This window comes from Leucoraja erinacea, chromosome 37, assembly GCF_028641065.1.
Source record: "Leucoraja erinacea ecotype New England chromosome 37, Leri_hhj_1, whole genome shotgun sequence".
Taxonomy (NCBI): Eukaryota; Metazoa; Chordata; class Chondrichthyes; order Rajiformes; family Rajidae; genus Leucoraja; species Leucoraja erinaceus.
The window spans coordinates 3348106-3363150 of record NC_073413.1 but is presented as its reverse complement, the minus strand read 5'-3'; the positions used below and the strand labels follow the sequence as shown (position 1 = coordinate 3363150).

At 50.3% G+C, this 15045-nt stretch overlaps 1 protein-coding gene across 1 annotated transcript in view; it reads left to right on the top strand.

Moving 5' to 3' along the window:
• The window catches only part of LOC129713786 (lysoplasmalogenase-like protein TMEM86A), a 9652-nt gene extending 2371 nt beyond the window's left edge, over positions 1-7281 (top strand). The window contains exon 3 of the mRNA XM_055663087.1: positions 5961-7281. Within this exon, the coding sequence (XP_055519062.1) occupies positions 5961-6388 (428 nt within the window). The 3' untranslated portion in view covers positions 6389-7281. The remainder of the gene's footprint in view (positions 1-5960) is intronic.
• Positions 7282-15045: the final 7764 nt, after the last annotated feature.

The window sequence follows — 15045 nt, the reverse complement described above, 5'->3', positions numbered from 1 at the left end:
GTGCAGCAGCATCTATGGAGCGAAGGAAATAGGCAAAGTTTCGGACGAAATCCTGAAGGAAATAGGCAACGTTTTGGGCCGAAACCCTTCTGGGTTTCGGCCCGAAACGTTGCCTATTTCCTTCTGGGTTTCGGCCCAAAACGTTGCCTATTTCCTTCCGGGTTTCGTCCCGAAACGTTGCCTACTTCCTTCTGGGTTTCGGCCCAAAACGTTGCCTATTTCCTTCTGGGTTTCGTCCCGAAACGTTGCCTATTTCCTTCCGGGTTTCGTCCTGAAACGTTGCCTATTTCCTTCTGGGTTTCGGCCCGAAACGTTGCCTATTTCCTTCCGGGTTTCGTCCCGAAACGTTGCCTATTTCCTTCTGGGTTTCGGCCCAAAACGTTGCCTATTTCCTTCTGGGTTTCGGCCCAAAACGTTGCCTATTTCCTTCTGGGTTTCGGCCCGAAACATTGGGTTTCGGCTTGCCTATTTCCTTCCGGGTTTCGGGAAACGTTGCCTATTTCCTTCCGGGTTTCATCTGAAACGTTGCCTATTTCCTTCGCTCCATAGATGCTGCTGCACCCGCTGAGTTTCTCCAGCTTTTTTTGTCTACCTAAACTAGTCTTTGCCCCACTTCCCCAGAAGTACGCAATTCAAAGAACTCAAGAGAAGTCTCCGTAATTGTTGAAAATATTTATTCCATGTTTCTTAAATAACGCAGTGATTGAGAGTCACGGACATCGTTTCGGACACACACACACACGCACACACACGCATTAGCCGGAAGAGTTTCGGCCCGAAACGTTGCCTATTTCCTTCGCTCCATAGATGCTGCTGCACCCGCTGAGTTTCTCCAGCTTTTTTTGTGTACCTGCTGTCTGTATGGAGTTGGTAACCAACTCCTTGACTTACGGGCAGTGGGTGAACGAGGTTTCGTTTAGTTTGGTCTGAAGAAGGGTCTCGACCCAAAACGTCACCCATTCCTTCTCTCCCGAGATGCTGCCTGTCCCGCTGAGTTACTCCAGCATTAAATGTCTCTCTACGGTTTAAACCAGCATCTGCCGTTCCTTCCTACGCATTTAAGTTAGTTTAGTTTATTGTCACGTAGACCGAGGTACAGTGAAAAGCTTTTGCTGCGTGCTAACCAGTCAGCGGAAAGACAATACGTGATCACAATCCAGCCATTTACAGTGTACAGATACATGATGGTGGCCGATTAGGAAAGGGGGAGATGCAGCGAGACCTGGGTGTCATGGTACACCAGTCATTGAATGTAGGCATGCAGGTGCAGCAGGCAGTAAAGAAAGCGAATGGTATGTTAGCTTTAATTGCAAAAGGATTTGAGTATAGGAGCAGGGAGGTTCTACTGCAGTTGTACAGGGTCTTGGTGAGACCACACCTGGAGTATTGCGTACAGTTTTGGTCTCCTAATCTGAGGAAGGATATTATTGCCATAGAGGGAGTGCAGAGACGGTTCACCAGACTGATTCCTGGGATGTCAGGACTGTCTTATGAAGAAAGACTGGATAGACTTGGTTTATACTCTCTAGAATTTAGAAGATTGAGAGGGGATCTTATAGAAACTTACAAAATTCTTAAGGGGTTGGACAGGCTAGATGCAGGAAGATTGTTCCCGATGTTAGGGAAGTCCAGGACAAGGGGTCACAACTTAAGGATAAGGGGGAAATCCTTTAAAACCGAGATGAGAATAACTTTTTTCACACAGAGAGTGGTGAATCTCTGGAACTCTCTGCCACAGAGGGTAGTTGATGCCAGTTCATTGGCTATATTTAAGAGGCAGTTAGATGTGGCTAAGGGGATCAGGGGGTATGGAGAGAAGGCAGGTACGGGATACTGAGTTGGATGATCAGCCATGATCATATTGAATGGCGGTGCAGGCTCGAAGGGCCGAATGGCCTACTCCTGCAACGATTTTCTATGTTTCTATGATAAGGGAATAACGTTTAGTGCAAGGTAAAGCCAGCAAAGTCCGATCAAGGATAGTCCAAGGGTCACCAGGTAGGTAGATAGCTCAGCACTGCTCTCTGGTTGTGGTGGGATGGTTCAGTTGCCTGATAACAGCTGGGAAGAAACTGCCCCTGAATCTGGAGGTGTGCGTTTTCACACTTCTGTATCTCTTGCCCGATTTCACCTTCCGTTTCAGGGACAGTTTCTCTGGTCCCAGCTGTTATCAGGCAACTGAATCATTACTGTCGACCTCTCTAAATGAACCCCCCCCTTTTCGTTTAGTTTAGTTTAGAGATACAGCGTGGAAACAGGCCCTTCGGCCCACCATGTCCGTGCCAACCAGCGATCCCCGCGCACTAACACTATCCACAAACTAGGGACAATTTTTTACTATTTTACCCAAACCAATTAACCTACAAACCTGTAACGTCTTTGGAGTGCGGGAAGAAAGCGTAGATCTCGGCGTAAACCCGCGCAGGTCACGGGGAGAACGTGCAAACTCCGTACAGACAGCACCCGTAGTCAGGATCGAACCCGGGTCTGTGGCACTGTGAGGCAGCAACTCTACCGCTGCGCCACCGTGCGGCCTCTAATATACAGAGTACAGGGTTGGAGGAGATAATAGGTCATAAGGTGATGTGATAGGAGCAGAATTAGGCCATTCGGCCCATCAAGTCTGCTCCGCCATTCAATCATGGCTGATCTATCTCTCTCTCCTAACCCCATTCTCCTGCCTTCTCCCCGTAACCCCTGACACCCGTACTAATCAGTCTGAAGAAGGGTCTCGACCCGAAACGTCGCCTATTCCTTCTCCCCATAGATGCTGTCTCACCCGCTGAGTTTCTCCAGCATTTTTTGTCTATTTAAGAATCTATCTATCACTGTTTTAAAAATATCCATTGACTTGGCCTAAACAACCACAGACAAAGAATTCAACAGATTCACCACCCTCTGAGAGACATTCCTCTCACCTCCTTTCTAAAGGAATGTCCTTTAATTCTGCAGCTGTGACCTCTGGTCCGAGACTCTCCCACTAGTGGAAACATCCTCTCCACATCCACTCTATCCGAGAATAAGGATGGGTGACATTTCAGGTTGAGATCCTTTTTCAGACTCTTCAGATGAAGCTTGTGGAAAGGCCTGAAAACATGTTTGAAAAGGAAGGCTGTGTATTTGTTGAGCTGCGATGTTTAGTTTAGTTTAGTTTAGTTTAGAGATACAGCACGGAAACAGGCCCTTCGGCCCACTGAGTCTACACTGACCCAGCGATCCCCGCACATTAACACTGTCCTACACACACACTAGGGACAATTTACAATCTTTACAGAAGCCAATTAGCCTACAGACCTGCACGTCTTTGGAGTGTTGGAGGAAACCATAGCCAGTGGCGGAATGGCCAGGGTGTCAGCTTGCCCGATGGCAAGTAGGCCCCTGATGAAGTGGGCCCCTTATATCAAGTGGGCCCCTGATGAAGTGGGCCCCATATACCAAGTAGGCCCCTGATGAAGTGGGCCCCATATATCAAGTAGGCCCCTGATGAAGTGGGCCCCATATATCAAGTAGGCCCCTGATGAAGTGGGCCCCATATATCAAGTAGGCCCCTGATGAAGTGGGCCCCATATACCAAGTAGGCCCCTGATGAAGTGGGCCCCATATATCAAGTAGGCCCCTGATGAAGTGGGCCCCATATACCAAGTAGGCCCCTGATGAAGTGGGCCCCATATACCAAGTAGGCCCCTGATGAAGTGGGCCCCATATACCAAGTAGGCCCCTGATGAAGTGGGCCCCATATACCAAGTAGGCCCCTGATGAAGTGGGCCCCATATATCAAGTAGGCCCCTGATGAAGTGGGCTCCCTATACGAAGTAGGCCCCTGATGAAGTGGACCCCCTTTGTCTCCTGGCAACCAATATTTTTAGACCCAGTCCGCCACTGACCATAGACCCCCGGAGAAAACCCACCCAGGTCACGGGGAGAACGTGCAAACTCCGTACAGACAGCACCCGTAGCCGGGATTGAACCCGGGCCTCTGGCGCTGTGAGGCAGCAACTCTACCGCTGCGCCACGGTGCCTGGCGAGGATTGCCGCTTTCATGGTTCTTGGATTGCTAGACTGTACAGGGGTGTGGTGGTGGTGATGTGGCTCTATCTCTGCTCCCTGCCTCTTTATCTCACTGTACTTAGTGCTTTGCCCCTCACAGTGCCACTGAGATCAGACTTTGGAAAAGTGACGCACCCTGGAGTACAGCTCAAACTCCACGTGTCAGCTGGAGGCTGGCAACTCTCTCCCGCAACTCTCCCACTGTTCACAGCGCCAGAGACCCAGGTTCAATCCTGACCTCGGGTGCTGTCTGTTTAAGTTTAGTTTAGTTAGTTTAGTTTAGTTTAGTTTAGTTTAGTTTAGTTAGTTTAGTTTAGTTTAGTTAGTTTAGTTTAGTTTAGTTTAGTTTAGTTTAGTTTAGTTTAGTTTAGTTTAGTTAGTTTAGTTTAGTTTAGTTTAGTTAGTTTAGTTTAGTTTAGTTTAGTTAGTTTAGTTTAGTTTAGTTTAGTTCCGTTCAGTTTAGTTTAGTTTAGTTTAGGGGTGGGGGTGAGAGTAGCGACATTGGGCTTTGACGGGATGAGTGATGGGAGTGGGGGTGAGGATGAAGGTCGGAAAATGGGGTGGGAGGTTGGGAATGAGATGGGAATGGGAATGGAGGTGGGGACAGGGTGTGGGCAGATGGGAGTGAGAGGTGGGGAATGTGGTGGTGACAGAGAGTGGGGATGGGACATAGGGGGTGGGAATGAGGATTGGAACGTGGATGGGATGAAGTTATCAGGCGGGGGTGAGGAATGGGAGAGTGAGTTATTGACAATAGACAATAGACAACAGGTGCAGGAGTAGGCCATTCGGCCCTTCGAGCCAGCACCGCCATTCAATGTGATCATGGCTGATCATCCCCAATCAGTACCCCGTTCCTGCCTTCTCCCCATATCCCCTGACTCCGCTATCTTTAAGAGCCCTATCTAGCTCTCTCTTGAAAGCATCCAGAGAACCGGCCTCCACCGCCCTCTGAGGCAGAGAATTCCACAGACTCACCACTCTCTCTGTGAGAAAAAGTGTTTCCTCGTCTCCGTTCTAAACGGCTTACCCCTTATTCTTAAACTGTGTGTGGCCCCTGGTTCTGGACTCCCCCAACATCGGGAACATGTTTCCTGCCTCTAGCGTGTCCAAACCTTTAACAATCTTATATGTTTCAATAAGATATCCTCTCATCCTTCTAAACTCCAGAGTGTACAAGCCCAGCCGCTCCATTCTCCCAGCATATGACAGTCCCGCCATCCCGGGAATTAACCTTGTAAACCTACACTGCACTCCCTCAATAGCAAGAATGTCCTTCCATAGGAAGAGATGGGAATGGGGGGTGAAGAAGGGGATTGAGGGTGAGGGGGGTGGGGGGAGTGGGGGGGGGGCTGAGATGGGAATGGGGGGTGTGAAGCAAGGGGATTGGGGGGGGGAGAGGGGTGATGGGGTGGGAAGAGGGTGGGGGTGGGGATGGGGTGCGGGGGGGTGGGGGAGGGGTTGGGGTGGAGGTGGGGGGGGGATGGGGGCTGAGATGGGAATGGGGGTGAGGGTGGGGTGATGGGTGGGATGATGGTGGGGGGTGAGGGTGGGGGGGGGGGGGCTGAGACGGGAATGGGGGTGAGGGTGAGGTGAGGGGTGGGAAGAGGGTGGGGGTGGGTGTGGGGGCTGAGAGGGGAATGGGGGTGAAGCAAGTGGATTGGGGGTGAGGGGTGATGGGGTGGGAAGAGGGTGGGGGTGGGTGTGGGGGCTGAGAGGGGAATGGGGGGGTGAAGCAAGTGGATTGGGGGTGAGGGGTGATGGGGGGGGGGGAAGAGGGTGGGGGTGGGTGTGGGGGCTGAGAGGGGAATGGGGGTGAAGCAAGTGGATTGGGGGGGAGGGGTGATGGGGTGGGAAGACCTCATTCTCTAACACCCCCGCCCCTCGTGGCTCTGCTCTGCTCCCCCCTGCAGGAGTGGTGTCGTTCGGCCTGGCCCACCTATGCTACACATTGGCGATGGGCATTCGGCCGTTGATGCCAGGGCTGGCGTTGCCACTGTTCCTGGCGTCGGGGGGCCTGCTGGCGTTGTTGTGGCCGTGCCTGCCCTCGTCCGCCACCATCCCCCTGGCCGTGTACAGCGCGGCGCTGGCACTGATGAGTTGGCGGGCGGTGGCTCGCTGGTGGAGGCCCCCGCAGGGAGGGGCGCGGGGGTCGCCCAGCGCCGCGATGGGCGCCGCCCTCTTCATCGTGTCCGACTTCTCGCTGGCTCTGGATCGCTTCTGCTCGCCGCTGCCCCACGGACGTCTCGGCGTCATGGCCACCTACTACCTGGCGCAGATGCTGATCGCCATCTCCGTACTGGACCAGGCCGACCCCGACAGCCTGTGGAAACGAAACTAGACCTTCACCAGCGTCGTCACGTCCCAGTTTAGTTCCGTTTATTGTCACCTGTACCAACCTGGATTCAATGGACAATAGGAGGAGGCCGTTCGGCCCTTCGTGCCAGCACCGCCATTCAATGTGATCATGGCTGATCATCCCCAATCAGTACCCCGTTCCTGCCTTCTCCCCATATCCCCTGACTCCGCTATCTTTAAGAGCTCTATCTAACTCTTTTTAAAAAAAAATTTCTATGGATGTACGGAAACTTAATTATTTCTTCCTTGTAAAGCACTTTGGTTTCAACACGAGTTGATTTAAACTGCTATATAAATAAGATTTACTTACTTACTTGAAAACATCCAGAGAACCGGCCTCCACCGCCTTCTGAGGCAGAGAATTCCACAGACTCACAACTATCTGTGAGATAAAGTGTTTCCCCATCTCCGTTCTAAATGGCCAACCCCTTATTCTTAAACTGTGTGGCCCCTGGTTCTGGACTCCCCCAACATCAGGAACATGTTTACCTGCCTCCAGCGTGACCTAACCCTTAATAATCTCGTATGTTTCAATAAGATCCCCTCTCATCCTTCTAAACTCCAGAGTGTACAAGCCCGGGCCCAGTTCCCCGAACGAGAGTCTGAAGAAGGGTCTCGGCCCGAAACGTCACCCCATGAATGTTCAGTTTCACGAGGGGGGGCCATAGTGGAGCATCACGGCAACAGTGAGCTTAAATAATTGTTCACATTAATGCGACAGTGAGTAGCTACATAACATCTTTGAGACCCTTCATTATCTATCCTACCCATTTACACTAATCCTATCTGCCTGCATTAGTTCTGTAGCCGTGTTTAAGAAGGAACTGCAGATGCTGGAAAATCGAAGGTACACAAAAATGCTGGAGAAACTCAGCGGGTGCAGCAGCATCTATGGAGCGAAGGAAATAGGCGACGTTTCGGGCCGAAACTCTTCCTCAGACTGATGGGGGGGTGGGGGTAGGTGGGGAGAAGAAAGGAGGAGGAGGAGGCTGAGGGAGAGATAGGAAGGGGAGGAGACAGCAAGGGTAACATAATTGGGAAAATTCAATGTTCATGCCACCAATGATCATGTCATCCTGGGGGCATGAACATTGAATTTTCCCAATTCTGTTAGCCCATTGCTGTCTCCTCCCCTTCCCATCTCTCCCTCAGCCCTCGGGCTCCTCCTCCTCCTTTTTCCTTTCTTCTCCCCCCCCCCCCACCCCCTCATCAGTCTGAAGAAGGGTTTCGGGCCTGAAACGTTGCCTATTTCCTTCGCTCCATAGATACTGCTGCACCCGCTGAGTTTCTCCAGCACTTTTGTCTACCTTAGTTTCGGTAGCCCTTTATTCTATTCCTATTCATCTGAATCAAATCCAGTTTAATTTTCATCTTTGTGCAAGTGCATTCCAGGATGAATGCAACAGGGATCTTGCCACCACCATCACGGGGACATAGACTCTCCCAACTCCGCTCAAAAAGCATCAATCACACGTCAAATTCTGCGGACGGTGTGAAGAAGGGAACAAAATGCAAACAATGAAGGATGAGCAAGAGGTGTGTGTATAAAATCATGAGGGGAACAGATCGGGCAGATGCACAGAGTCTCTTGCCCAGAGTAGGGGAATCGAGGACCAGAGGACATAGGTTCAAGGTGAAGGGGAAAAGATTTAATAGGAATCTGAGCGGTAACTTTTTCACACAAAGGGCGGTGGGTGTATGGAACAAGCTGCCAGAGGAGGCAGTTGAGGTTGGAAGCTATCCCAACGTATAAGAAACAGTTAGACAGGTACATGTGTGGGCGGAAATCACTATCAAAACATGGGGGGGACAATTTATTGGTGGCCGGCGGGGGCTTCAACATCGGGAGCCTCGATCGCCTCGACGCAGCAGTTTGACTGCCTGACCGCTGGGCGGTGGAAGATTCTGCGGCCAATTTTAAGCCGCGCCGGGCGACGAAAGGCCCCGCCAACAGGCCAATTCAGGCCCTTAGAAAGCGTCCGATACCCGCTTGAATCTTTCAAAAGCTACAAATGTGATGAATAACACTTAAACAAATAAAGGCAGACAGAAGAACCAACCTTGGAGGGGGGGGGGGGGGGAGAGAAAGAATTGGGAAAAACATACTAAATAACGTGAGTGACTGTGAATGAGGGGCTTACCTGCAAGCCAGCCAGGAAACCCGTTCCACCGGAGCCCTTAATGACCTGACCCGTTTAAATCTTTCCCATCCACCAATACATCCAATTAGTTCAAACAATAACTGTACCCACCCGCATCAGACAGATATAAGAAATTCTCCGTGAATACTTTTAGTAATACTTGAAGGTAAAAACACAATTGGTGACACATCGTGTTAATACGATGTTAAAGGACTTGACAGTGACACACCACCGTCTCGCAGAAATTGTAATTTTTTTTCCCCACCGAATATCAAAATATGGATTACAAAACATGGGGGGGGGGGTATTCTCTCCAACCTCTCAAAACATGGGAGAGACCTGTCCCACCCATTCCATCCGGGATTTCCACCCATGCCATGGACAGGACAGGTTTGGAGGGAAATGGACCAAACATGGGCAGGTGGGACTAGTGTAGCTGGGACATGTTGGCCAGTATGGGGCAAGTTGGGCCGAAGGGCCTGTTTCCACACTGTATCACTCTATGACTCTCTGCCAGATACATTTCCAAATGTCTGTTAAATGTTGCATTTGAGTCTTTGTCTGGTCTGGCAATTTGTTCCAGAAAATTTCCCCCGCAAATCTCCTCTATACATTTCTCCCCCTCTCACAAACCTGTGTTCTCTAATTATCGACTCCCCCACCCCCACCCCCCTCCCCGAGATAATGACCATTGGAACAGCGGTAGAGTTCCAGGCTGCCTCACAGCCCCAGAGACCCGGGTTCGATCCTGACCACGGGTGCTGTCTGCACGGAGTTTGCACGTTCTCCCCGTGACCTGCGTGGGTTTTCTCCGGGTGCTCCGGATTCCTCCCACACTCCAAAGACGTGCAGGTTTGTAGGTGAATTGGCTTCGGTAAAATTGTCCCTAGTGTGTGTAGGATAGATCTAGTGTTTGGGGGTGATCATTGGTCGGTGCGGACTCGGTGGGCCTGTTTTACACTGTATCTCTAAATTAAACTCTATCGACCCTATCTATGCCTCGTGATTTAATAATAAACCTGTATTAGGTCACCCCCCCTCAACCTTTGATGTTTCATTGGGAATAAAACATTCCTATCTAATCTCCCTTTATAATACAGCCCTCCATTTTGGGCTGTTTCTTGGTGAGTATCTTCTGTGCACTCTCTATAGCTGCCACGTCCTTCCTGTGGCGTGGGCGGTACGTGGCGCAGCGGTAGAGTTGCTGCCTCACAGCGCCACAGACACGGGTTCCATCCTGACCGAGGGCGCTGTCTGTACGGAGTTTGCACGCTCTCCCCGTGACCTGCGTGGGATTTCTCCGAGATCTTCAGTTTCCTCCCACACTCCAAAAACGTGCAGGTTTGTAGATTAATTGGCTTGGTGTAAAATGTAAAAAAATGTGTGTGTAGGATAGTGTTAGTGAGCGGGGATCGCTGGTCGGCGCGGACTAGGTGGGCCGAAGGGCCTGTTTCCGCTCTGTATCTCTAAACTAAACTAAACTAAACTGCACGTACTCGCTAGAATTTAGAAGATTTAAAAGATTGAGGGGGGGATCGTATAGAAACTTACAAAATTCTTAAGGGGTTGGACAGGCTGGATGCAGGAAGATTGTTCCCGATGTTGGGGAAGTCCAGAACAAGGGGTCACAGTTTAAGGATAAGGGGGAAACCTTTTAGGACTGAGATGAGAAAAACATTTTTCACACAGAGAGTGGTGAATCTGTGGAATTCTCTGCCACAGAAGGTAGTTGAGGCCACAGTTCATTGGCTATATTTAAGAGGGAGTTAGATGTGGCCCTTGTGGCTAAAGGGATCAGGGGGTATGGAGAGAAGGCAGGTACAGGATACTGAGTTGGATGATCAGCCATGGTCATATTGAATGGCGGTGCAGGCTCGAAGGGCCGAATGGCCTCTACTCCTGCACCTATTTTCTATGTTTCTATGTAATACTTCAAATATTTAGTAAAGGAAGGAACTGCAGATGCTGGTTTAAACCGAAGATAGACACAAAGTGCTGGAGTAACTCAGTGGGACAGGCAGCATCTCTGGAGAGAAGGAATGGGTGACGTTTCGGGTCGAGGCCCTTCTTCAGATATACGGGCCTAGTCCTCCTTTTTATTGCCCATCCAGTCACACGTTCTCTCCCTTCCTCTATCACCCTCCAGCCTCCTTTCTGCGCCTCTAATATAAATCCCCATCCACCAGGGGGCAGTGTCTGAGAGCTTCCAGACCCATTAACCCTTCGAGTTCCTGCAGTCTCTCTCAATACCAGTTGTATAGGGCTCTGGTGAGACCACATCTGGAGTATTGCGTACAGTTTTGGTCTCCTAATTTGAGGAAGGACATCCTTGTGATTGAGGCAGTGCAGACTCTCAGACTGAAGAAGGGCCTCATAGAAACATAGAAAATAGGTGCAGTCGGAGGCCATTCGGCCCTTCGAGCCAGCACCGCCATTCATTGTGATCATGGCTGATCGTCCCCAATCAATAACCCGTGCCTGCCTTCTCCCCATATCCCTTGACTCCACTAGCCCCTAGAGCTCTATCTAACTCTCTCTTAAATCCATCCAGTGACTTGGCCTCCACTGCCCTCTGTGGCAGGGAATTCCACAAATTCACAACTCTCTGGGTGAAAAAGTTTTTTCTCACCTCAGTCTTAAATGGCCTCCCCTTTATTCTAAGACTGTGGCCCCTGGTTCTGGACTCGCCCAACATTGGGAAGATTTTTCCTGCATCTAGCTTGTCCATTCCTTTTATAAGTTTATATGTTTCTATAAGATCCCCCCTCATCCTTCTAAACTCCAGTGAATACAAGCCTAGCCTTTTCAATCTTTCCTCATATGACAGTCCCGCCATCCCAGGGATCAATCTCGTGAACCTACGCTGCACTGCCTCAATCACAAGGATGTTCTCGAACCGAAACGTCACCCATTCCTTCTCTCCAGAGATGCTGCCTGTCCTGCTGAGTTACGCCAGCATTTTGTTTCTATTTTATAGTTAGAGTGGATTTCCTGGGGATAGATTCTTGATTAGTACGGGTGTCAGAGGTTATGGGAAGAAGGCAGGAGAATGGGGTTAGGAGGGAGAGATAGATCAGCCATGATGGCAGAGTAGACTTGATGGGCCGAATGGCCTAATTCTATTCCTTATGACCTTATGAGCTTATGAATAGCGGAAGGCCTGGATAGAATGGATGCGGAGAGGATGTTTCCACTAGTGGGAGAGTCTAGGACTAGAGGTCACGGCCTCAGAATTAGAGGACATTCCTTCAGGAAGGAGATGAGGGGGAATGGTGGATGTCAGAGGGTGGTGGATTCCTTCTCTCCACAGATGCTGCCCGTCCCGCTGAGTTACTCCAGCATTTTGTGTCTGTCCCTGCGCAGTCCGGAGCGAGAGCAATTTCCATTTTACTTAACAGAGCACAACGGGTCAAAGATCTCCAGAGCTGCACAATAAGCGGAAGTTTTCGAGCCTCAGTATAGTTTTTGTGGGTTTCCTCTGCATCCTCTGTGGGGCCGATCTCATATCCTTCCTCGAACGGCCCGGACTGGATAAACACTAGGCTTGTGTCTGAACCAGTTGCAGTTCTGTTGCAATTCAACATCAACTTCCTGTCAGCTCTCTGGAGGCATGGATAGGGCATTCCTTGCTGGAGGTCCCAGCACTGCTAGAGGCATGGATAGGGCATTCCTTGTTGGTGGTCCCAGCGCTGCCGGAGGCATCTTCTGTCAATAATCTGGGATTTAGACAAACAGAACCTTAGATAGAAGAATTGTACAGTGCAGCAGGAGGCCCTTTGGCCCACAATGTCCATGCCCAACGTGATGCTGAGACCAACTAACTGCAAATGAGAGAGAGAGGGGGGGGGGGGGGGAGGGGGGGGGGAGAGGGGGGGGGGGGGAGAGAGAGAGAGAGGGAGGGGGGGAGATAGAGAGAGGGGGAGAGAGGAGGTGGGAGAGAGAGGGAGTGAGGGAGAAAGGGAGAGGAAGTGAGACAGGGAGAGAGAGAGGGAGTGGGGGAGAGAGAGGGGGAGGGGGGAGTGGTGGGAGAGAGAAGGATAAAGGGGGAAGAGAGGGGGAGGGGGAGAGGGGGAGAGGGGAGAGAGGGGAGAAAGGGGGGAGAGAGAGGAGAGAGAAAGAGGAGGGGGGGAGGGAGAGAGAGAGGAGGGGAGAGAGGGGGGAGAGAGAGAGAGGGGAGAGTGGGGGGAGAGAGAGAGGGAGAGAGAGAGGGGGAGAGGTGAGAGAGGGGAGTGGGGAGAGAGGGAATGGGGGAAGAAATGGAGAGAGCTGGAGAGAAGAGGGGGGGAGAGAGAAGGGGGAGAGACATGGGGAGAAGAGAGAAGAACGAGAGAGAGAGAGAGAGGGGAGAGAGGACAGAGAGGGGGGCAGAATGAGAGAGAAAGGGGGGAGAGAGAGAGAGGGGGGAAGGGAGAGAGAAGGAGAAAGAGGGGGAGAAAGAGAGAGGGGAGAGGGGGGGAGAGAGGGGACACAACAGGACATCGACCCTAAGCACACAGCCAAGACAATGCAGGAGTGGCTTTGTGACAAGTCTGTGAATGCCCTTGAGGTGGCCCAGCCAGAGCCCGGACTCGAACCTGATCGAACATCTCTGGAGGGACCTGAAAATAGCTGTGCATCGACGCTCCCCATCCAACCTGACAGAGCTTGAGAGGATCTGCAGAGAAGAATGGGAGAAATGACCCAAATACAGGTGTGCCAAGCTTGTAGCATCGTACCCAAAGAAGAATTGAGGCTGTAATCGCTGCCAAAGGTGCCTCAACATAATAAACACATCTGTGGTCTGAATACTTAAGTGAATGTGATATTTCAGTCATTTATTTTTAGTTACTTAGTACAAGTTTCTAAACAACTATTTTTGCCTTTTTATTATGGGGTGTTGTGTGTAGATTGATGATAAATAAATTGAATTTAATCCATTTTAGAATAAGGCTGGAACTTAACAAATTGTGGAAAAAGTGAAGGGGTCGGAATTCTGTCTTAATGCACTGAATGGGCCACTGGGCTTGTATTCACTGGAGTTTAGAAGGATGAGAGGGAATCTTGTTGAAACATATAACATTCTTAAGGAATTGGACAGGTTAGATGCAGGAAAAAGGTCCTCGATGTTGGGGGAGTCCAGAACCAGGATTCACAATGTAAGAATAAGGGGTCGGCCATTTAGAATTGACATGAAAAAATACTTTTTCACCCAGAGAGTTGTGAATCTGTGGAATCTTCTGCCACGGAAGGCAGTGGAGGCCAATTCACTGGATGTTCTCTTAGGGCTAACGGAATCAAGGGATATGAATAAATGAATGAATGAATGAATGAAACTTTATTGTCATTCAGATATACACCTAGACACAGTGCATATGGGGAGAAAGCAGGAACAGTGGTGTACTGATTTTGGATGATCAGCCATTATCATATTGAATGGCGGTGCTGGCTCGAAGGGCCGAATGGCCTATTTTTCTATGTTTCTATGTTTTATGCTTAAGGTGGGGGAATCAGGAACCAGGGTGAGAGGGGGGAGGGGAGAGGGAACCTGAGGGGCAACTTTTTCACACAGAGGGTGGTGGGTGTATGGAACGAGATGCCGGAGGAGGTAGTTGAGAAGACATGGACAAGACACTTGGACAGGTCCGTGGATAGGAGTGTTTTAGAGGGATATGGGCTAAATGAGGGGGTTGGTTTTTGGAATGAGCTGCGGTCGGGGGTAGTTGAGGTAGGTACAATAACAACACTTAAAGGACGGGAAAGATTTAGAGTTTCATTTAGTTTGGTTTGGTCTAGTTTAGTCTAGTTTCGATTAGAGATACAGTGTGGAAACAGGCCCTTCGGCCCAACAAGTCCGTGCCGACCAGCGATCCCAGTACACTAGCACTAGCCCATGGCACGGTGGCGCAGCGGTAGAGTTGCTGCCTTACAGTGCTTGCAGCACCAGAGACCCGGGTTCGATCCCGACTACGGGCGCTGTCTGTACGGAGTTTGTACCTGACCTGCGTGGGTTTTCTCTGAGATAGAAACATAGAAACATAGAAATGAGGTGCAGGAGTAGGCCATTCGGCCCTTCGAGCCTGCACCGCCATTCAATATGATCATGGCTGATCATCCAACTCAGTATCCCGTACCTGCCTTCTCTCCATACCCCCTGATCCCCTTAGCCACAAGGGCCACATCTAACTCCCTCTTAAATATAGCCAATGAACTGTGGCCTCAACTACCCTCTGTGGCAGAGAGTTCCAGAGATTCACCACTCTCTGTGTGAAAAAAGTTCTCCTCATCTCGGTTTTAAAGGATTTCCCCCCTTATCCTTAAGCTGTGACCCCTTGTCCTGGACTTCCCCAACATCGGGAACAATCTTCCTGCATCTAGCCTGTCCAACCCCTTAAGAATTTTGTAAGTTTCTATAAGATCCCCTCTCAATGTCCTAAATTCTAGAGAGTATAAACCAAGTCTATCCAGTCTTTCTTCATAAGACAGTCCTGACATCCCAGGAATCAGTCTGGTGAACCTTCTC